Source organism: Brachyistius frenatus, unplaced genomic scaffold (assembly GCF_029030835.1).
Source record: "Brachyistius frenatus isolate BFR_SWC_R1_liver_20210118 unplaced genomic scaffold, ASM2903083v1 Contig_17, whole genome shotgun sequence".
Lineage (NCBI taxonomy): Eukaryota > Metazoa > Chordata > Actinopteri > Embiotocidae > Brachyistius > Brachyistius frenatus.
Window position 1 is genome coordinate 5,861,634 of NW_027210616.1, and position 24,139 is coordinate 5,885,772.

Below are 24,139 nucleotides of genomic sequence, written 5' to 3' on the forward strand. Positions count from 1 at the left end.
TCACGCCAAATATTGATTTATGATTTCTCCTTTGGCTGTCAAACAATTGTTATTTTACAAATTTAAAAAAAAAAATCTACATCAATATTTTTGAGAACATCATGTTTACTTTTAGTGTCTCAAATTGTTTCTTTGTGAAGTTTTCATTTCAAATCATCACAACAGGCCCACCAACGCTGAAGACACATCCTGGTGATTATGGCTAATGTTTAGAGCAGAGGCACAGAAAATATGAGTAAGGAAGTGTGACACTAAGTATGACAATTACGACACGGGACATTAAATAATTATGTGAAAAATGACATTAGATAGGTCTCAGGAATACTCAAAGAGATCTCGTATGAGCTGGCAGGTGTTTATAAAACAAACACAAAAGGAGCTCTTATTGTAGTGCTCCCAAACAGACACTGTGTGTCTTGTCAGGATATGGCCTGCAGGTTAGTGTCCTTTGCCTTACTTTTGTCAAAACAGACATGATGCACACTATAAGATGATTACAACACAGAAGGCAGGACTTGTCTCACACTTTACCGATACATTCAAAAGATGGCTGAGTGAGGGTTTGTCAAAACACTTTGTAAAACCTACTGGGTTTTTTCAGCATTAAAAATGCAGGAAAAGTTTTAGTTGTAAAGAAGTTCAGACACGCAAATGATTTTCACCACCAGTCCATCAGGTATTCAATAGGTAAATAAACTAGTATAAATAGCACAAACACATAACTTTTTATATTAAAAATTTTTATTTCTCGAGAGAAAAAGGAGGTTTACAAAACAGGTCATCAAGAAAAATATTTCTGCACTGATAAAACATCACTTGCCACAGACATCTGTACAATGTGGTCTATAAAATGGGGAATAATTTACAATTGCTCCCAATTACAATAGTTAAATCGTTTTCCCTGCAGTCCTTACAAAGCACAAACAAGATAACTCCACAAACAAAATCCAACAGGACTCCTCCCTAATGTATTCCCCACCTCTTCCCAAGTCCTCTTCCCCGAGGTTGCGCTTCATTTCATATCCATGAAGCGGATGTCCATAATGAGGAGAGTGTGTCTGGGCAGTGGTCTGGGTGATGGGGACAGCACTTTCATCACCTGTGTCTGAGTGTCAACGTAAGTTACAACTATAAAGCCACACACGGGGCTCTCCACGATACCCTTTCTCGCACCTTCCTCTCCGTCCTCTGCGCTGCTCACGCTCAGCACATGATACGTGAGGTCTCTCCCTGGTGTCACAGGCACCAATTTTAGCTGCGTGTCATCCTGAGACATTCCCAGTGGCAAACAGGAGTCCGGGATTGATGGTGCCCCTATCTTGTAGATGCGGACGTCTGAGAAACGCACTTCAAAAGAGAAAGGGTAGTAGGACAATCCACGGAAGCCGTAGAAATACTCGCGGATCTTCTCATCGCGAGTCTCCCGCCGGCACTCCTTGGAGCGTTCCACTACTCCCCCGGACTTGGGTAGGAGCACAACCCGCACAAAGTGAGGGAGGTCTCGTTTGAGCTCATTGTAGAGCCTCTCATGGTCCAACACCAGCACCACGTCCACCTGAAAAGTAGACGCGCAGTGGACCAGCGCCTGGTAGCCAGAGCCCTTCACCCAGCCACAGGTGTTGATGATGCAGCCTCCCACGCTGGCCTTTCTGTTCACCTCACAACGCTGGGAAAACACGTCAGCCAAGCATGACGTCAGCTTTATAAGAGAAGAACAATAAAGTGGAAGGTAAATAAATATCTGATGATAACACAGGCAAAATGTGTAGTTTGGCAGTGAGCATTTGGCCTGACAACATTATGTTCGGAAAGGTCTGGAACTTTTCATCTCACCTTGTTGTAAAGTTTGATGTTGGTCCCTGGAGTGGTTGAGCCAAAGTGATAAACCAAAGGAGCCTGAACTGAGAAACCCTCCTCCACATCTGCCGGACGCTCGATGCACAGCGCCGACACTGTTCCGGGTACAGACACCTGAGGGACAGAATGTTCTGTTACGCTTTATGCCGGGAGGAATAATATGAGGTTTATTTGACGCCTGCGGCACTTTTACAAAGGAACTTTGAGATCAGGAACCAGAGGCCGCAGCTCGAAAATGTTGATGGAAAAATGAAAACACCACCTGCAGTAACACTAACCAGTACAGCTCGGTAGTACCGCTGCATCACATGAACACAACTATTCTGTCTGTTTGGCGTTCACATTCTTTACAACCAGTAAAGAGGATAATTACAAATGTCAGCTGCTACTTGGGCAGCCTCTTGTGCATCAGAGATAATGTTTGTGTAATATTAGTGTTATATTTAAAGCACCTTAAAATATGAACAGACATGCTGTAATTTTCACATGCTTGCTTCTATTCATAGTTTTATTACCAACAAAGGCACAAATAACTTCTCTCATTGGATCTCTGCATTAGGAAATTCACTTATTATTCAAAGGTGAAATTAATGGACTTTCTCCAAGACTTCCATCCTTCATCAAAGACAATCAATCTTGTAAAAAAATTTTTTTTATTAAATAACAAGATGTAGATGAGTTGTTTCAGTCTTGTACAAAAATCTGTATCTTCTGACATGGCAATGACTTAAAAGAACCTCAATGACTATAAACATATTAAAGTGCTATGCTGAAAAAAGATATACTGTATCTATAAAACATGCTGTACTTTTACTTTACATAAATCCGAGACGATCCGCCCTGCTTGCATCATCATTTCAATGTCAGATGCAGCTATTTTATTAAGTTAAATATGATCTTACCCCACTCTGTCCAACATCCAGTTCCACCAGCGTTGGCCTCCTGCCGACCCTCACAGCATAGCTGAGAAGCAGCCGGCACACTGTTGACTTCCCCACGTCTGTAGGTCCCACCACCATCACCTGAGGGTCCGTTAATTATCATTGTTAAAGCAAAACGCATTTACTGGATCCGACGAGCTTAAAAAAAAAAAAAGTCCGAAAAGGAGTGGGTGTTTATTCTAACTTACCCTCGGCCCCCTCTCATTGTCCCGCTCTGCTTGTTTTCTCATCTGTTCCAAAGCAGCGTGTGTGTTCAGGTAGAGCAGCATGGGCGTATCCTTTGACACATAAGCAACCTGTGGTGATGACAGAGAAACGGTGGTTTGACGAGTGTCTTGTTTGTCAAGTGAAACGCATAAAGCCGCACGCTGCGATTCGACTGTATATTCCATTGTCGAACTCAATGATGTACTGAACAGACACATGTAAGCTTTTACTCGTTTGCATAGACTCTCTTCCGGGTGCTCACCTCTGGCTTCCCATAGAGATTCACGCTGCAACCTTGCCATGTGAAAACTGCAATCTTAGAGCCTGGTCCAAATGTGTACTTCTTATTACGGTTCAATTCTGAGCCGAACACCTCAGCCATCCCCGTGAGGAGTTCCAGCTCAACTTGCTCGGCTGCCTCCCCGGCCTCCACCTCAAACCGAAGTTCAGTCTCCTTTTCCAGGTCAAACCTGGTGCTGGCCTTCCCGGCTGCCGGGGCATCTTCACTCGTCTTTTCCACTCCCTCGGTTGCCATGACTGACAAAGGAAACTTGTTTGTAATTATTTGACAACAACAGCACACTGAACAGAGAAACTTAAAATGCATATAATACAGTGATGGGGAGTAGCTAGTTGATTAAAATACGAAATCAGTCTAATTGTGTCATTGTCACAGTGTCTCGAACACTGTGGCGCTTCAGAGAATTTTTATATTGTATTTAAACATTTATGAGCAATCCCTGCCACTATTAAAAGTTAATAATATTCACAAATGCATGCAAAAGGCTTTATTGCAAGACTTTATTCAACCATTAAGTTTCTTTTACAAAAGAAAACGGGCCAAAATGTCAGCACAGTGTAGTTAGCATGAAGAAAAATGAATAAACACGTAATTAATTTGAACATTAACATAAAATAACTTTAGCTGTGCCCACACAGCCAAAGCGCAACACATAATTAACTAAAGAGACGAGGGTTCTTTGCCAAAGTCTGTTCCCTCTGCAGACCGTCAAAGACGACTGGCTAGACATGCAGTTCGGTTCAGATGAAGGTAAGAAGACACACATGATGCATCTATCACGCATAAACGAAATTTGGCAAAGCACAGGCAAACAAACACGCTTGCAGTTAGCAGGCCTCTGCTAAATTAACCTTATTAGTAGGAGCGAAGGCGGAAGGACAACATCAAAATACTGCAAATGTCTCTCATATAGTCAGACAAACCCAAAAATCAATTTAGCAATTGATTATTATTAAAAATATATCATACTTACATGGTGATTTCGAGTCCTATTGTGGACAGAAAATAAATCCCCTTCTCGAGGAACGGCCGCCGTGACTGGTCGCACGATGATGAGGTCACATCCCTTACAACCAATAGTATTGGACGTACGCTTCACTTGAAGGTTGGACACTCACGTAGAAGGTTTTGGAAATTCAGTTTTGGTCAATATGTTAGATAACCGATTTAAAAACGTACTGCAGCACTTCTTTTAGCCGCAAGTAAAAACACATTTTTCTTTGACGAGGCATGTCAATTTGTTGGGATTCAGTTACAAGTATTAATAGAAGCGTTCAATGTAGAGTAGATCAAAGTACTTTTAATACATAGAGGAACATTTTTCATAATTTCGGGTCTTAAAAGTTTCAGCAAGTTGAGACATTGATATGTGTTAACAGAGCTATCATAACAAATTTATGTTTAGGTCATCTAGTCAAGTATGGCAAAAGTCCTCTTCACTTTAACATAATACAACTGACTGCTTGGCAAGAGGGAAAAAAACAAAACATCAACACAATAATTAAGAAACACATTATTTACCAAACACAGATATAAAAGCATAATGAAACTTTAAGAAACAGGGGAGAAAACACTTCAAAACCCGCAGGACTGTGCATCTGAGAAATGTGTTGGCTCGGAGACGCCCCACTAGGTGTCGCCATGTATCCAGAAGACGTTAGCAGGTGGAGCTCGGTTCATCAGAGGAGGGACTGAGAGCACCTCCTTGGTCACTCCTCATCATTTTGCTTCCACTGGCCACATCTCCTGAACACTCGGCTGCACACAAAACGGGAAAAGGTCCGCTAAATTACACAATTCATAGAGAGCTTATTCAAAATAACACATATACGGTTCCCTTAAATACAAATCTAAAGAGTTGAACGGTTTTTCTTGACAGAGTTCGCAAGTTTCGTTCCACTCATTATTTCCATTTATTACTGCTGGATGAAAGAACTTATTTAGTGCGAGTGTACAGCCACTGCTGAATTCTATATCTAGTGTTTTCTGTATTGTATTATTCTGTCGACAGCGTTGACAAACCTTCACTGGGCATCTACTCAGCATTCAGAGCTTCCTGTAGAGCAGCAACTACAACATCAGGCTGAGGAAACTTCAGTTTACGAGGTGGACCCTTCTTTATCCCAGACCACAGAGATGTGTCTTCAGGAATGAGACGGAAGAGAACAATGTCATGTGAGAACAAGATAGAAAATAAGGATAAAACGTCCTCTGTATGGAGGCCGTTCTGCACTTCTTGTACACACAGCCTTCTGCTGACTGTTCAAGCAGGGTTTATTGATGCTGTGTTTACATTGTGGCAAGACTTAACGTTAGACTTGACCGTTGTTAAAACACCTCAAATTTCTCATTGACGTGAAACCTTTCAAACTTGAGAAACTTCACTAAACAGTAGCAAAAAAATATGTTTCATTCCTTTCTGGGTAAGTCTGACGTTTGCAATTCTGCGCAGCGGCAGGCAGGGTTAGAAAAAGTGTTTTTGCAAGTAATTTTAGTAGAAAATACAAATGAGTAAAACTCAAAAACTGAGATTGTGACACTTTAGTATGCCTGATGTACTTCCCTTGGGGAAACCAAAATAGCAGAGCTATACTTGGCTTTGCCTTTTCATCCTCCTCACCTTTGCCTCCATCCAGGAGAGTGACCTCAAAGCTGTTCCTCCGGGGTTTCTCTGGGTTAAGGATCACAGTCAGTCCGGGGCGGGCGGCCAGGAGGGCAGATTTCACCTCCTCAGCATTACGCCCATACACTCGTCAGCTTTTACTGCCGGAACAACAGAGCAATCATCAGGTGGAAATCTGTGCTCAACCAGGAGCGGGACTGTTGATCACAAGGTAAAGCAAAACATTTACGCAAGCCCGACTTCTGTTGCACAAAATTAAGGGGAAATTATCTTTACAAATTTAACACAGAGAGTTATGAACATTGAAGACAACAAAACAAGTTAAAACAATTTGAAAAACACCTAAAAATGACAGACACGCAGCATAGGCATGGAGGAGCATGTTAATGACATGTTCATCTGGACATTCAGTCAACCTTCCTGCAGGTTTGAACAGTTAAGGCTGCACAAAGATCTTTGTTGTTAACTGCTGTGTAGATGGAAATACCACTTTAATGATCATACACATCTTTTAAATCATTTTTCAACTACAAAACCTGCTCATTTATTGATCGCAGCTTCTGTAGTTTTATTTTGTTATGCGTCATCTGAAAGGTTTAACAGACATAATTTACAGATCAATAATGAAGATAAATGTGGTTCATCCGTTTATAGTGTTACATTGATAGAAGAAACTACCCATGTACACACACGAAAGGTAAAATCAGCTCCACACTGACAATCTAAAGTACTTACGAAACTAATGCATGAACAAAAGGTGGCGTTCCTTCTCCATTATCACATGAACTTCTGACACCAGATGAATGTTTTCATGAGTTTTCCTTGTGATTCATTATTTGTAAATAGTGGTGGCATTACATTTACTCAAATATAGGCCGTGAGTGCTTCCTTCTCCACTGATTCCGATGTGACAACTGTTCTCACCAGTGTTCAATGACCACCCTTTGACCCTCCTGGCCCTTCTCCTCCACTCCTCTGTCCTCCTCCTCCTCCTCCACGGACGGATGCTCCTCCTGTGCCTCTACCTCCGCTTTGCGCTTCGTCCCTCGACGACCTGCACAACACATGTTGTCACGTGATGGTTTCATATTGTGGAAAGGCTTTTCATAGTTACTCAAATGCTCTAAACATCAACTGTTTTTTTTGTTTTTTTTAGGGAGGTTGATTTGCTCAGCTGTTGGCTATAATGGTAGAAAACATGGCTGCTCTCAGCCTACACAAGACATTTTAACTCAAACATGACGTGACAACCGCTGTGACAGGTGGTGTAACCATAGACTGTATATGGAGACAGCGTCTCTTGATAAACTCTAAGCAAAACGCACTGCGTATAATGCAGCTAAATTCTGTAGCTGTGTTCACGGGATGCATGCAAAACACACCCACCTGCTTTGGACGCCATTCTTGCAAAACTTTCGCACGCATGTGGACTGTACCAATATGCTTGGGGAAGGGGTTTACGTCACGACGGACGAAACCATTAATGGATAGGTTTCTTCTGAAATATCAAAACCTTCAATCCTCAGTTCTTCTTTTCTGGAGCATTAACACCTTTATATATAACACGTGAATTGATTATTTATACATTAATAACTGTAAATGTTGACGATGCAGAATATTGATCATGCATAATCATAAATCAGTTGGCCAATTTTACAATAACACCATCCCAATAAATTAACACACTTGTTAGCATAAGAAAACACTGATTTGTGAAGATCTGTGATTATATTTTTTCTATAATTTGTTATATTCATTAATTTGGGAATGATTGCTCCAGATTTTTATGTTTTGTCGCGTGCTGTGTCGCAACACTTCAGTTTGGATTGTAGATTGTGCATTAAAAAAGAGATGGGGAAAGCCAGAGGAACACTAGTAGCCTACTTCAAAGGTGCTTATTGTGATAAATTGGCCATGTGTTACTTTCTGAAGAAACTCTGAAGATAAAACAAATGGATGGTCTCTGGATTATTCAATACATTTGTTTTTCCAACGTCAATTCTTTTCAGCCAGAGACAGATCATGTTTTTTCTCTGGATGTTTGTGCTTGAATGGTTGCAGGCACTAATATGCACATGTTTGCACAAAATAATAAATCTTACGTAAATTTAAAGATTGGTTTAGGCACTAAGATCACTCATTTTATCCGCCTGCCTCCCTGATTATTTGCTGCCTGTTTATTTACAGAAAGCTAATTTATCTCATTCACACAAAGCATTAATTGATCAGTTGGCAACTCCCAAAACTATTCCAACGTGTTGCAAATTGTAACAACTTTTCTGCCTTTTGTGTGAGAACTGTATCAAAATTCGCGATAGCCAGGACAGATAAGAAATCGTACTTCCTCTTTACGGAAAGACATCCCAGATGCTTTGGCTGATGACGGTCAGCTGATGCAGTGTCTACAGTTGAGCCTACCAAAAGACTTACATTTTATGAATAAAGTTACAATCAATGGTATTGCAGTTTTGCAAAATGCTGGCTGTAATGAACACATTTAAACCACAAATACATTTAAGATCGAGATAATTTGTCAGGACCTGAGAGACTTTGTCTGGTCTCATGTGCATCACCGCATTCTGCTAAAACCTAGATAAGCTTTTTTTTTATATATATATAAATCCTCCCTTCTGTCTGTTACAAATAAGGATCTGTGAATTGTCCTTTATCACCAGTGGGACAGATGAATGCAGGTCCCAAAAGTTGTTCTCCGATATTCTCTAATGATTTGCATAATCAAATGTGGACTTGTAAGGGACAGCTGAAAGACATCATACAAAACAAACAAGAAGATGAAAAACCCTGCAGAGAAACAGACTGACGTGTTGGAGTACTTCAAAGTCAAGAGCAAATATGGTGTTACCGGAATAGCAGTCCATGTCTTGGTCACAATATATGTGGCAGTCACATTTTTTGGTACACACAGTAATTGTCTAAAAGACGTCACAAGTTGCGTCTGTGCCAAAAAAACATGAGCTATACAAGCTCCCAGCGACTGACTCACAACCGCTCATGAGCACTCCTCTTTTGTTCTGTTGTTGACACCAAACTCAAGACTCACACTTCTTGGCCATATCATCACTTTTACTCTTGTCGTCTTTGTCATGCAATTACATCGTTCACCCTTTCTGAATCAGTCCAAGCAAAACAGATACATTGAATCTCCAGAGTTTGTTTCTCTCCCAGTCTGTGTTTGCCCTCTGTTGTATTTTTAGCTGTTTGTAAACCTTCAGAGGAACGGACAGATCACTGGACAGATGTACCCTGTCTTCACCCCGCTCTCCTCTTTTAATTCAAAGTGACTCAAGGCCGGAAGCACTGAGCAGCTGCCTCCACACTTCCCAAATTCTCATGCATGCACGTGGATATTTTTGCGCACACACGCATATAGGGGCGGGGCGCATCACCGGAAGGCAGATAATTCATTCAGAAATTCAAGTCCTTTTTTGTATGTCTGCTGCTCACTTGCATCTTATCTTCATATTGTTTTTTTCTATTCAGCTTATGAAGGTATGTTATGATGTTTAAAGGACCGATTTGCCTAATTTCAACCTTATTTCTCTCCTACCGATTTAGGAATACAGTGGTAAAAACAACAACAGTTGTTCAATGTTCTCTGTGACTCTGGGAAGCAGCTGCAAAAGCTGTTGTTCTTCTGACACCAGTGCCATCATTTAATGTGTACAGTGATGTAGTTGGAAGCAAGGAAGAACTCCAGGGCTAATTCAGCTGTCAGGGTGGCCAGGGGGCGTGCTATAGATGCTGCTCTCTTCGCTTGTGTTGCAACAAGCTATCGCGAAAGGGCATCCCAAAATCTTTGTGCAGAGGACGTTATGGACATATTACAGTGTCTTGGCTGACTTGCATATTCAGCAGTGCATCTTTGAGCTTGCGGGCGAAGAAGGGCAGAGAGGCCAAGGCTGCGGCGACATTCGACATGCAAGAGGATATGGCCGGAGGAGACCTTTCAGAAACCCAGCTGCCAAATACAAACTGCAGCTGGAGGTGCCTTTGCTCAATCTGCCCTCCAATGCCAACAGAAAGTGAATCATTCTGCTGCAGCAAATTTCAGCGTGGGCCGTTTTTGCTGGATGCAGTTGCTGACACCAACACGAGAGACGAGGTTGTGCTTTACTATGCTTGAAAGTTTTACTCCTAACATGGACAGAGGTGTGCTAGAGACCTCGGAAAGACAACTAAAACTGGCTGCTTATTGTTTTTTTTGTTGAGTGGATACATGGGGTTCGCTGTCCTGGGGGTTCAGGTTTTCAAGTGCTGGACAATGGGAGCTGGTCAGTGCAGCAATGCTGCAAATTCCATTCATCAATTATGGACGCAATAGGTCAGATGTCACGTTGACTGCAGCACTGCACTGACAACTATGTTGTATTCTATTATATTCTGGGGTTTTTTCATTAAATGTTTTTTATTGGCATGAACAAAACAACAAAAAAAGAATATTGCCAAAGCAATATTTACATATATTATCACTATTTTAATGGCATACCACCATTACCATAATGATACACATAAATCCCTGTTACATCAATAACAAAACGCCTTTCTATTCTATTCTATTCTATTCTATTCTATTCTATTCTATTCTATTCTATTCTATTCTATTCTATTCTATTCTATTCTATTCTACTGTTCCTCAACCCTAACTCTAAGCCTTAACCCTATTTAGCATGCTGTGGCAGAGAGTGCATCCATTTTATCCTCCTGAAAGTCTCTCTCAGCCTTTCCATTTTCTCCCTCGGCCCTCTGACGTCAGCGTGTGCGTCTCAGTTCATCATCTAAACAACATGTGTGTTGGTTGAACGTCAACCAACACGCCAAGAACACGCAAACTAACACGCCAACTCATACAAGGCAATATGCAGCCTTGGCCAAGACAAGCATAGCCATGCGGGGGTGAGAGAGAGACAGTGAAGAGAGAGAGAGAGGAGTGGTGACGTGAGGGTTCAGACAAAGACTGAGTGACAGCAAATGAAAGGCACGTAAACACACAAAAGCAAGAAAAATTGTAAAGACAGTTGGGAGGAGAGGGGGCTAGTGGGCACACAACATCAAAGTCTGACGACTTCAGAGAAATTCTCCCTGCTAATGGCCTGGTTGAGTTCCTGCACCGGAAACACACTAAATATGTCCCGTGACCACCCAAGCAGCTGCTTTTAGGCATAGAGAGCAAACGCCTACAGATTTGCCATGAAATGGGAACTCGGAAATATGGAGAGGGTAATCACGTTGGTCTCAATGAAAGTTTTTGATGTGCATTGCTGCAGGTGGTTATCTCTCATAGAAAAAGCTGAGAGAGGAAGTCATTTATAACTGCCAGTTCAACAACTCTGTGGAATTATGACCCACTGTAAATGTCCTCTTGCATAACAAACTCAAAAGTTGACTCCATGAGTTGTTTTTTTCACATTTTTACCAGAAATCATCAAGTGATATATTTATTATTCTTTGACTTGGTCACTGTCTGCATGTAACTGTTCATATAAGCTTGACTAGCAGGCCTATGTAAATTCCCCATTATTATGACAACAGCATGGATAATTCATTTGTTTCCAATAACATGAAAAGACCAACCCCATGATATGTTTAGTCCTGACTACCAAAAATCATGAGCTAGTTTTGTAAAATCCTTAAAGTAAATATTTTTGTAAAATATGGTTATGTTTGTAGTTAGAGTTTGATAAAGCTCAGTAATTAGCAGATTATCTGGTTTATTCAATGTATGTAAAAAATACTTTTCACCATTTTACTATTGCCTCTGAGCAGTTACCAGGCAACCAGCTGAGACTCCAGGAAGTGACTGGCCAAAAGAAACCCAAAAACAAACACTTCGGCATATAACCTTTTGTAACGCAGCAAATAGTCATTTCTTTTGCACTTTAGTGTTTGTACTGATTAAACAAACAATGATACAATGTGTTAATTAGTGAGCAGATTTAGTTACATCTGAACAGGACCAGGCTAGCTGTAACTGCCGGGTGACTGTGGCTCAGATGGGAGAGCGTGTTGCCCACTAATCACAAGGTTGATGGGTCAATCTCTGGCTCCAGTCCACATGCCTAAGTGTCCTTGGGCAAGACACTTAACCCCAAGTTGCTCCCAATGGCGTACCATATGTGTGTGAATGTATTCCTGTTGGCATACATGACAGCTCAGCCTCATCAGTGTTTGAATGGGTGAATGGAAAACCGTGTAAAAGCGCTTTGAGCCCGATAAGGTGATAAAGAGCTATACAAGTGCTGACCATTTGCCATTTGACCTTTGTAGCCTTTGAGCTAAGCTAAGCTAACTGGCTGCCAGCCTTATCATGAGCGTGTTGTCAATCGTCTTATCTAACGCTCATCCAGAAAGAGAATAAGTGTTATGTTGGAGGAAGGACAGGTGGAAAGCAAGGTATTGCTTGACAGAGAATAATTTTTTTTATCTGGAAGACAATACAAATTAGATGTGAGAAGTTGCAGGCTACTCAACCAAACTTCCCTAAACTTTACAATTTGCGTCTATGTGTGTGTGTGTGTGTGTGTGTGTGTGTGTGTGTGTGTGTGTGTGTATGTGAAAGTGTCCTCACACTTGCAAGCACATGCATGAGTGTTTGCATCATCATCAATACCATTACCATGGTGAGAGTTAATCTGTTGAGGGGGTGTGCTGATACCAGGACACATCGTCACATTTTCATCCTGGTGTTTTCCCCATTCTGCTTCTTCCCTGACTCATACCCCCCACCACGCACACGCACACACACACACACACACACACACACACACACACACACACACACACACACACACACACACACACACACACACACACACACACACACACACACACACACACACACCTCAACAGCTTATTCATCGATCTTACTGTATAACATGGCCAGATATAGCTGCCTCTTGCACATGGTGAGAAAAGTGATTGGGGTGAGGAGTGAACACAGTTGAAGTTGGTGAACTTCAGCACGCACACTTCCAGCCTCATGTGAATTACTTTACACTTACGCACACTCACAGACACATAACAAATACCACCCCACTCCTGTCATTGTGTACACGTCCCTTATTTCACAATGATTTTAGTTTGAAAGTGTGAACTATTCTTTGTAAAAGCAAACTTTAATTGACCATCGATTCAAGATGGACTTGTTGCAATGTTAGACTACTGTCTGATTTATTTATCTATATAAAGTTTCTACTCTCTATTTTTATCTGTGTGCATTGTGTTTGTGCTTATGAACCAACTTTTTTGTGTTCCTTTGTGGCATCTTTAGAGAGCAAGGGTAACAGTGAAGCAATAAAGAAACTCTCACTTATTTCTTTTAAAGTATTTATTTATTTTTTAATAAAGCAGAACAGGTTTCTCCATTGGAAAATACAGAATTTTACAACGTCACAGTAGCTTTCATGTTCTACTCAGAAACTCACAGTCGTGACTCAGGTTGTGTTCAGATTTCACATACGGGACTGACAAGGAACATAATGGCCCCCATGAATTATGCAGATTCCCAATTAGGTTGGATTGGCATTGGGTTGAACAGATTGCCGAGTAATACCATGCCATTTTCCAGAAACACAACCGAGAATAGTACAGCTTCATTATGAGAGATAATGTTCTTGATTGTTGTGGTTTGTGTGACCATAAAATAAAGAAATATATCACTGAACTCAGGTAAAATCCTTGGATTTACCACATCAAAAATATAACTAAATCTGATACAGATTGTGATGCATTTTTAAACTTCAGTTCTAAATCTGAGACATGTTTATTTGTGCATAAATGACCTTTTCAACTCCAGGTTAGAAAGAAATAAACACATTGTCGTACCTGTACATTCACACTCTCTAAGAACCGGAGACCAACAGCAGGTGTAAGTGTGATGAAACAGGAGCCAACAGGACAGCGACCTGAGGCTTAAAACAACACGTAGAGCTGTGTAGGACTCAAGCCTGGTGTTACTTTATACCCTCTTCTGTGTCAGTTCCAACATCCAGACTAGCAACCTATTTAACACTGCCACTGACACAGGTAACACACACACACAGGCACTCATTTGACTCATAGATGACGAAGCTAGTCTCCTCTGGACTTCAGTCTTTTAGTGTACAACAGTCCACTTTGACACACACACCCACAGCAAAATGAAACGCACACAATAAAAATCTGAATCTGGAGCGCAGATTTCTTTTTTTTGTTTTTGGTTGTGAGTATCTTTGTCCCTGCTTATATTAGTGCGGAGCTCTGATATGTTTAATCACACCTTTTTGGGATTATCCTTTCAATCTGGGACATGTGGCTCAAGATTTTGGACTGTCTGAGGGGGGAGGAGATGAGTGGAAAACACAAGGGTAAAAAGGAGTTTCCACATTGAATTAGTCTGCCTTCCATCTACAATCTAAGTACCTCTTCTATCACCACAAGCAGTTTGTTTACAACTGCAAACTGCACTACAAGGAAAGTAGAAATCCAGCTCGTCTAAAACATAGTGTGCAGTGGGTGTATGTACAGTAATAATGTGTGGTATGTTCAAGCGGTAGTTCGCTGGCATCTCTGGGACCTGGAGAGGAGAGTCACCCCTGGCAGCAGACCTAATCATCCTCCTTCCTTTATGCCTTTAGGCAAACATGTAAAACTTCACAGTTCTTTTTTCCCTCCAACATCTCTCTTTATCTGTATTAATCCACATCTTTCTCCTATTTCTGGTAGTTCCAAATAACCTACCATTGATCACCAGTTTCAATCATGATGAAAGAAAGAAATTATAGTGGGACAATCTTAGTACTGATTAGATGGTGAGCACTGGTTAATATAGAAAATAGCTGTAGATTAGCCACAACGCCTGCGTTGTTCACAGCTGTGATATCCAAAAAGTATCCAGAGACCCAAGCAGCTAATTTGGTATGTTCCTGCCTTTGTTCCATCACTATCAGAGTCAGTGTCTCTGCTTTCTGAAAGCCTGTACCACTGAGTAGCATCTATTTCAACGTTTAAACCTTGACATGCTCTACATCACCGCAACGGACATTTGCTCTTTAAAACAGCTCCCTGTTGCCTTGCCTGTCTCATGCATCAGTGTAGCGCCCCCTGCGTGTCGCCGAGGCAACTGAAAGGAATCAAGATCCAGGTTTTCGTTAAAACTGGAAAGAGCAGGGGGAGAAATCAGAGGAGGAAAAAGGTTGAGGAGGAGATAAGAGCTCAGCTAAAAAGGAAATGGAAGGAGAATGTGACTATGGAGAGGGAGAGGAGGTGGAGCAGGGATGGGGTGATGGTAAAGGAGGAGGATGAGGGGAAAGCTGGGTTGTCATAGTTTGATGGACACTCCGGCTCCAAGCAGCGGATGGAGGAGTCTTCATTGCCATAGTTTGCCCAGTATTCTTCTGGGTCGAGCTTGGGAAGTGCCGCCTCATCGTCTGACAGTTCGTACTTGGAGGGGATGATTTCAGAGGGGATTTTGGGGAAGTACTGGGGCTTGACAGCAGAAAAGGGGAAGGCCTTTACTGATTCTGTGCTCTTCTGGTATGAGGCCTTGGATGAAGATGCGGGCTTGTGCTTGGAGAACCACCAGCGTGTCTTGGTGCTGAAGGTGGTTGTGGTGGTTCCACCCAGGGAGCCGGGGTCAGGCAGAGGACAGCGAGCAAAGTCCAATTCACGGAGGAATCTGAGGTCCTGGCCACGACTCTGGGATGGGGATGTGCACATGAGCTCAGAGGAAGAGATGCGGGCCTTACGGAACCACTCCCAGAGGGGACGGGCCTCGCAGCCACAGGACCATGGGTTACCATTGAGGCGGAGGAACTGGATGCCCTGGGCATCACTCATGGCCTGGCCTGGCAGCTCAGCCAGGGAGTTGTTGAACAGGTAAAGGATGGTCACGCGGCCCAGGTCACGAAAAGCCCGACGGTTGACCTGCCTGATGCGGTTGTCGTGAAGAAGGAGACGGTCCAGGTTGACCAGGCCTCTGAACACATTCTCAGAGAGGGCACGGATACGGTTTCCGTGCAGGAAGAGATGGTTGAGGTTGACCAGATCTGAGAATAGGTCATCCTGCAGGAAGTGGAGTTGATTTTCCTGTAGCAAAGCAAAGTCAAAATACAAGATTTAAGGCTGTGAAAAAACACGTGGGAAAACTAAACTGTTGGTTTTAGTTGTTGAAGGCCCTCAAGAAAATGATCTATTTCAAGTTGTTCAATAAAAAGCTACTATTTACATCTCAGATACTTTACAATCTGATGAACCTTAGTTAAGACATAAATCTAGAATTAATAGTCTTTTAGGAATCACTGAAATTTTGTTCAATATTTGGTCAGAAGATGGTCAGAAGTGACTGTCATTGTTTGGAGCCACACTGAATGTGGGATGTGTTTTCTTTCATTCCCTGAAAAGGCTTCTTGGCAGGAACTTATTGTCTAACTGAAAAATAGTTTAAATTCAAAGAAGAGCTGAGATACCACTGTCAGCTGCCAAAACCATACAGCATCCAAAACAACTCTGGAAAAATAAATGCACGTGACATCTCTGCAAGCTCATTTTCAGTGTACAGTACTGAAAATGAAAATTAGGAACACAATTGAAAATTATTATAAGTATTGATAATGCGTGGCAATAATGTAAATGATATAGTGTTATTTTCCTGTCTGTTCTTTAAAGCTATTAAGTGTTGGGTTTTGAAGTGATCTATCAATGAAGCTGAGTTTAGCAAGGTATTTTTTTCGTATCATCTAAATATAATTTGGTAGTTAAGTACTTATTCCTAATAGAATTAAGTGCAGGATGAACTTCTACGGGAATGTTTTCTGACAGTGGTGTCATTTAAATGAAATGTTGCATATCTGTGGGTTTAATCATTTTCAGTCATTTGGCAGTAGGTCAACTGTTATTGTCTTTTTGGTCTTCTTATATATTTTAGTGTATAATTTCAGCTTGTTCCCAGAGTTTGGTTTTATTTTGTTTCATTTTGGCTCACAGATAGAACATCTGTTCAGAGGAAACATGTGGGCACATACTCTTTACACTTAATTATATGTGCATGTGCGATTTGGAAACACTCACTTTGCGAACAGTCATCATTCTGTGCCATTAGGTCCCTGCAATCAATTGAGAGCAATCTGTTGTGCTTGCTTAATAATGATGGTAACATAAATTTCCGATTTATTTTACCACTGCTGAATAGTCCTAATTGCTTTTGCAGAAGTACATACTGTATGTTGTTTTAGTTCTAAATCTTATCTGTTTTAATATTTACTTATTGTCAGTTTGCATTTTACTGACTGTGCTGAGTGCATCTCACTGAACCTTCTCATAATCCTTCATCATGTGCAGTATAAAAGCATCAGTGTGTTTGTGGGTGTGCAGCCTGTATGTGGACAACTGTAAAGTAACTGACGTCAATAAGTCAATAAACACAAGTGTGTGCTACGGCGAGTATCACGTGTACATAACCATGCATGACTGTCCATCATCCATCTGTGCATATACTGTATTTCTTTATGTGTGTGTGTGTGTGTGTGTGTGTGTGTGTGTGTGTGTGTGTGTGTGTGTGTGTGTGTGTGTGTGTGTGTGTGTGTGTGTGTGTGTGTGTGTGTGTGTGTGTGTGTGCCTTTACCTGCAGGTAGAGAAACTGTAGGCTGTACAGCTTGTGGAAGAGGTCATGGGGGAGAGCGGCCAGCTTGCAGCGATGCATGTGCAGGCTCTGCAGCTTCTCCAAGCCCCTGAAGGCTCCACCTTCCAGGCGCCGCAGCGAGGGGTTATCACCCAGATCTAGCTCCTCCAGAACCCGAAGGTTACTAAAGGCTCCGGCCTCAATCCATGTGATGTTGTTGCCATATAGCCAAAGCACCTGCAGATGGATCCAGCAGGGCAAAAAAAAGAAAAAACGATGGGATGAGAGAGGAGAAATAAACAAGTTTGATGAATATCTCCAAATGCTGTTAGAAAGTTTAACAGAGACAAACACACACACACACACACACACACACACACACACACACACACACACACACACACACACACACACACACACACACACACACACACACACACACAGACACTGCCACACTCACCTGTGTCTCAAAGCCAAAAGAGTCTGCGCGAAGCTCTGTGATGCGGTTGTTCTGCAGGAAAACACGTTGTGAGTCATAAGGAACACCAGCCGGCACTATGGTAAGGTTCTGGGACTGGCAGCTGACCGTCATGGGCGTAGGGTAACACACGCACAGCCTAGGGCATGCGGTCACCCCGCCCAGCTTCACCACCACCAGCCACAGAATCAGCCACAGTGATAGTCCACCTGGAGAGAAGCAGGGAAAGAAGAAGGGGATTATTTTCACTTAGAAGAAAAGATGACATTTTAAAGTTATCAGAGGGCCATTGTTGGAATAATTAGTCCTGGTTTACTAAACGTACACATTGTGTGTGAAAGAAAGACGGACAAAGACAGAGAGGTTGATTTCAGGCACCATCTTTTTTGTCTGTCTGTCCGTCAAACCTGTTGCAGTTGTCAAGTGATTGCTTTTAACACTGCCATGCTCACACCCGTGACTTGTTGATGGCCCCCAGAACTGTGGGCTTCATATATAATTCACCAGATTACATTACAAAAATCATTCACCCATTCATATCCACCTGATCACTTTACATAGGTATCAGTGACTGTTGTGACATGGTTACATAACTCTGGATTTCAACCGTTTATAATAGAAAGATCCCCACAAATCAACAAAACAAACTTTTGGGAGACAAAAACGTGAATCACAGGTGACTCGCTGCATTACGTTAACCTGGTTTCCTAGTTCTCAGGCTATTTACACCAAAAGGATGTTTCCGCTGAAAGGTTTAGCAGTGCAGAGGGCACGCGTAAAACAGGTAACCAGACCCGGATCAGTTTCGGTTCTTATCAATAATTTCGCAGCTTCTTGGCACAGCTCGAATAACGTTGCACAATAGTGGCCAACGCGGGAAAAGTACAAGCATTAAATATTAATTAAGCTCCTATTCAACTGCTGTGCGCAACATTTTCCAGCTTCTCACCCCTTGACCTCCGCACAACTTGCACAATTAGATGCTCAGGATGGTGAGGGACAGCCGGAGTTGGGGCGTTTAATTCGAAAAAACAAATTTCTCGCGTCTTAATTACCTCAAAGGTGACGTGAGATGAAGAATTAAGTTCAGAGTCGTGCGTACACACATAATAGTTACATCTCTCCATGCGTAATGGAGACATGGAGAGGTTTGATAAACAGATTTTTGTTCAACTTTACTAGTTTCGATCACATGCTGTAAACGACTTTTCATATTGACCATAATATCCCGTAAATTTAAATTGTGAAACTGTGAAATCTTTTTGCACACATAGTAAACCCAAAATTGCACACTTCCGACACCAACAAACTCCAAACATGCATAATTGACAGTCACAACTTAAATCTATGTGGATGTTGAACAATGGTACCCAAGTGTCAGTAAACAGTTTAAAATACAGACCAAATCACTGCACATAAAAGCAAAGTCTACGTATTCACCTTTTTGTTAACACCCAATATATTTCTGGGTTTTTTAATTTGGAATGCGATTATTCCAAATATCACTTGCTAAAAATCTCAGGAAAATGTAGAGTTACAAGCTGTTGCAAGGTAACTAAAATCACATAAAAATGATTGCAAATGCAACGATGCAAGACTATCAATGGATTGAAACGGCAAGTGAAAAAAAGCAACTTACTTTTAAAGTTGTGGGCAGTGGAGCCCCTCACGGTCCGACAAGTCTGCATCTCGAACCAAAGCCGAAAGCGAGTTAGCCTGCGCGGCGTGGAAGTGCCTGCTTGCTGCTATCTCTGCTGAGGTTCAGCTCTGGTGACTGTGTCGCGGCTGCTGTTGGCAGTGACAAGCAGAAGTCCTGGGAAGCCTTTTATACACACGACCGATCCTCGCCCACAGTACGTGGGCCGCGGAGGATCCTCTCTACGTCAGCCCGGCAGGAGGGGTGAGAGGCACCGGAGGAAACGACAAGAAAGGCAATAGCAGGTTTTGTCACTGTCTTCTTTGCGTTACGCACCACTGTCTGTCAAAAAAAGGGATATAGTCTTGATGATCTCCTATTAGTTTTTGATAATTAACGGAACTATAAAGCACAGCTTTTTTTTTTTTTTTTTTTTAATTTTTTTTTAGAACTGTTTACATTTCTTTTAGAACAAAAGTATTCTAAATTTTTTTCAGTCTTTTTCGACAAAAATACCCTGAATTTACTCCTCTATTTATCATTAAAGACAAAGCGTGTGGAAGGAATACTGCTGATAAAAGATGAAAGTGGGATGGAGGGATTTGATGACAACAAATTAAGTAACTCCTGGGGAAAAAGTCAAAAATATTTACTGCATGCCAGCTGCTCATGAAAAACATTTGTGGTTCCACCGTGGCATATGGGCCCACAGGAGGGTTGTGGGAGGGCAGGAGGTGGGAAAACTCATTTGGCATTAAAGTTAAAATACCATTTCTCCCCTTGTGTAGGCCAGTTTGGAAAGAGTCAGAGAGCCGCCTACAATTCTGAACAACAGATGAACATGAAAGGGAAACCCAGCGGTGGAGTGAAATGATCTAACACAGCATATGGACAGGCTACATTTGTGTGAGGAGAGATGACATACCACTGCCAAATTTGAGTGGTACAAACACATCGGCTCTGTCGCACAATAAGACACACTTGTCACCAAACAAATTGTCTTTTTGATGTCACTTTTAGTGAAGCAACAAAATGTTCTGTTGTTCTAACATGGCCTTTCTTTGTGTGGTGGATGTGAATGAGGATGGTGTTACCTCACTACCACTAACGCTGACACAAGTGATGAAGGACACTGAGTAGCTCTGAGCTAATTTGGCTGCATTGCAAACCATTTGCTGGAGAAGGTGCGGTGCAGCATGGGGGCGTTACGTGGGATGGGATGGGACATGTAGGTCTTGTGCATGTGAAACAAACAGTGTCAGGGCAGGGGGTGGGCCGGGTTTACTCACAATTGAATCCTTTCTTCATGACATGGGTCAAGGCCAGGCCCGTGATGCACATCATCTGTTCCCATTTGGACACTCACTCTCCAAAACCTGCTTCATGGAAGGTCACCTGTAACTCCAAGCTATGACCGCAACACAGGGAATAGATTACATGTCTGGAATCACATTTCTTGGCTGTGGGGTTATGACAGGTGGAGGCAGACGGCTCACTAACCAGTCTCTGCAGGGGGCTGTGAAACAAATAAGGTTGCATGTGGGTTTGCACATGTTACATGACAGTATTCTTGGCCCCACATTAACTGGGGGAGGCAGCCAGATTACCAGCAAGTGTCCATCTTCGAGGAGTGTGTGAATGTGGGAGATTCTTGGTGCCTCTTCCACGAAATGTATCAAGTTACCAGACTGACACCCTGGATGCATCCCTCCTTGTTTGTACCTGTCTTAGACATGTGTGTTTGTGTTGTTTTGGATCTTGCCCACATGTCTTTAACCTGTTTTGTTTGTGTGTACAATATGATGTCACAATCATGACCGAACTAATAAGCAGAAAATTGAGAATGCATAAATGTATGTAACAACACGCATACTGTACATCTCCGCTCCCAGATCTCCGATCATAAATCTTCTCACTCGCCTGCTGTGTCAAAGTGAATCATGGGCACACTAGCATTTGAACTGGTGTAAACACAGCATGGTCAAACGATCTGTCCTGATCCTAAAAAAACATGTCGCTGACTCTGTCCATAACCCCCACTCACACACACAAGCGTACAGACATAGACAAGAGTGAGTGGACAGTGTGTATCTCTGCCCACAGGGTTGAAAATCAGGGAGAAAACTCTACAAGCTGACTTCACACCTGAGTGTTGAGTTGTCTTCGTGCTTTCATGCACTGCTCAAGTTTCAAGTTTTGGGGAAGTTTTAGTTTGCTCTCCAAGAGATCTTTGGTTAGGAATCACCCAATGAGGTATTTTTTTAGTGTGATACACAATTTACCAAACAATTCAAGGTTATCTAGGAATTTATTCAAATGTGGGCTGTTAAATGGCACGTGAGGTTTAAAGAAATGCATGAATCAGACAAAATGTGGGTGTCAGCTGGGACAGTAAAGGTCTGACAAGACTTTGTTAACAAAACAATGATTCATTTGATATTTAGTTGTAGTGTGAGAAGCCTCTGTGTGTGAAGTTAATGTTTCAATAAAAGTCTGTCGAAGCCTCAAAACTGTAGCTTTGTGTGACATAAAAGTTAAAGTCATTCATCTGAAACTGCATTGAGCATCATTTTAAATCATTTGAAGATGTAAAACAAGACAATCTAAAGTGTAGCACATCCAGTATTTCATATATTAATGGGGAGAAAACATACGAAAAATCACATTATATAACCAATCAGCTTTACAATCCACATGCTCAATACAGCACCGGAGAAGATAAGCTTTAATGGAGATAAGCCTAAATTTCTCTGGGGACTTTTTTCACAAGACTGTAATCTTCTTCATGGATTCACTTTCATTCAGTGACAAAAGGGTGACTGAGATCCTACACAGACGTTGGCAATAAACCCTGGGTCACAGTCAGTGTTCATGTTCATCAAAAATATGCTCGATGGGGCTGAGATTGGCTCTGTGGCACAGAAGAGGCCTTTTTCGCAGAAAACATTTTGACTTGACATAGTTGGAACTAGAATTAGTGTTTTCACAGAATATTATGATGCCACAGGGAAGTTGACCTTTGACCTTTTGGGTATACAATTTCGTTACTTGATATGACTGTAAACAATAGTCACTGCTGAAATGTCAACGCAATTGTGCAGAAAGTAAATCAAAGTTGATCACTATTTAACCATCAAACAAATCCAAACAGTCCGAAATTTAAAGGAAGAGACGTCAACAATGAGGCCAGCCAGGTTCCTTTGTTAAGCAGAGTGATCCAGGTGATCTGGCTTCCTGCATAAATGATGCGGGTGGAGCCACAGGAAGCAGTAGGTCAGGGGAGGAATGGAGAGAGCGGGGAAGTTCCACATTTGTGTAAAATGTAGAGATAATTAGGAAATTATTTTTTGAGTTACGGCCGCAGTAATGCTTAGTGTGGTCACAGTGACCTTTGACCCCCAAAATCGAATCAGTTCATACCTTGAAACTAAGTGAACGTTTGTGCCAAATTTTATATCCATAGATGTCTCATTCATGAGAATAGGATTGACAGACAGTAGACTTAAAACATAATGTCTCTGGCTGGGTCTATCACCAATGCAGAAGCGAAAAATACCTACAGATGTCACTAATAAGACAAATAATATGAGAAAGTTTGAGAAAGCCTGTTAAACCTGTGTGTCACAAAGACATTTACGGCCTCTGCCACAGACTCAGTCCAATTAAAAAACACACACAAGACACACAACAAATAACGTCATTAGCCGACTGATTTCTTTTTCACTCCTCCCGCCTCCTCTCCTATTTCTGTCATACATTTATGCAAGTCTGTAATCCTAATAGGCGAGATACTGAGGTTGCGATCATCGATGACGCAGATGCAAGGGAAGAACCTGTCATTACGCACATGTTGCCTACACACATGATTACGCACACACACACATTCTTGATGTGACAGACTGAGCGGATTGGCTTCAAGTTTTGTTCTGGGTTCACAGCATTGGGGCACAGCAGGTGTTGTGGGGGAGTGTCCTTGTTATTGCAGGTTTAAACCCCACACCCGTCTGCCCAACGTGAAATCTTACAACTTTCAGAAAAAAACAGTCTGGAGAAACCAGACTGTCGTCTAAGGCTGCTGTGGTGACCTTTATTTATGACGTAACAACTCTCTTTAATGGATTACTCCACTCATTCAGCATTGCACTGCAGCCACATTGTCACTGTCATGGCACCGCCCTTTCGTCGTGTGTCCTGTTTTATTTTATAGTCACTTCCTGTTTTGTTTAGTAATCACTCATCTGTTTGACCATCAGCCAATTGGTCTAGTTTATTTTTTATTTTTTTAAACTGAACTAAATGCAGCAGGAAAAAAAGAGGCTTTTTTTTTGGTCTTTTTATTCCAGGCATTCATCTTCATTGTTATTAAACTAGCAACTACAATACCCACAATGCAACCTGACCCCTGACCGGTCATGGCCAAATACAACCACAAACACTTGTTCAGTCCTACCTGTGAAAGGTTATACCCCATGTGTGAATTTC

At 41.9% G+C, this 24,139-nt stretch overlaps 3 protein-coding genes across 4 annotated transcripts; all 3 read right to left on the reverse strand.

Moving 5' to 3' along the window:
- Positions 1-723: 723 nt before the first annotated feature.
- On the reverse strand, positions 724-4,493 carry clp1 (cleavage factor polyribonucleotide kinase subunit 1). Its single transcript, XM_069694574.1, has 6 exons — positions 4,280-4,493; positions 3,268-3,542; positions 2,987-3,094; positions 2,760-2,879; positions 1,834-1,971; positions 724-1,699 (listed from the first exon to the last, which is right to left on the reverse strand). Exons 2-6 carry the CDS (start codon positions 3,538-3,540, stop codon positions 1,013-1,015), a joined length of 1,326 nt encoding a protein of 441 aa, XP_069550675.1. The 5' UTR covers positions 3,541-3,542; positions 4,280-4,493; the 3' UTR covers positions 724-1,012.
- A 98-nt stretch (positions 4,494-4,591) lies between these two features.
- selenoh (selenoprotein H) lies at positions 4,592-7,378 on the reverse strand. Of its 2 annotated transcripts, XM_069694576.1 has the most exons (5): positions 7,316-7,378; positions 6,854-6,983; positions 5,927-6,069; positions 5,329-5,448; positions 4,592-5,064 (listed from the first exon to the last, which is right to left on the reverse strand). In XM_069694576.1, the coding sequence occupies exons 1-4, from the start codon at positions 7,329-7,331 to the stop codon at positions 5,342-5,344; spliced, it is 396 nt and encodes a 131-aa protein (XP_069550677.1). In that variant the 5' UTR covers positions 7,332-7,378; the 3' UTR covers positions 4,592-5,064; positions 5,329-5,341. The 2 variants fall into 2 exon arrangements, with proteins under 2 accessions (XP_069550677.1, XP_069550676.1); XM_069694575.1 differs by lacking the exon at positions 7,316-7,378 and having other exon boundaries at positions 6,854-7,032.
- A 5,890-nt stretch (positions 7,379-13,268) lies between these two features.
- On the reverse strand, positions 13,269-19,806 carry rtn4rl2b (reticulon 4 receptor-like 2b). Its single transcript, XM_069694577.1, has 4 exons — positions 19,661-19,806; positions 18,004-18,230; positions 17,547-17,780; positions 13,269-16,012 (listed from the first exon to the last, which is right to left on the reverse strand). Exons 1-4 carry the CDS (start codon positions 19,707-19,709, stop codon positions 15,140-15,142), a joined length of 1,383 nt encoding a protein of 460 aa, XP_069550678.1. The 5' UTR covers positions 19,710-19,806; the 3' UTR covers positions 13,269-15,139.
- Between the last annotated feature and the right edge of the window lie 4,333 nt (positions 19,807-24,139).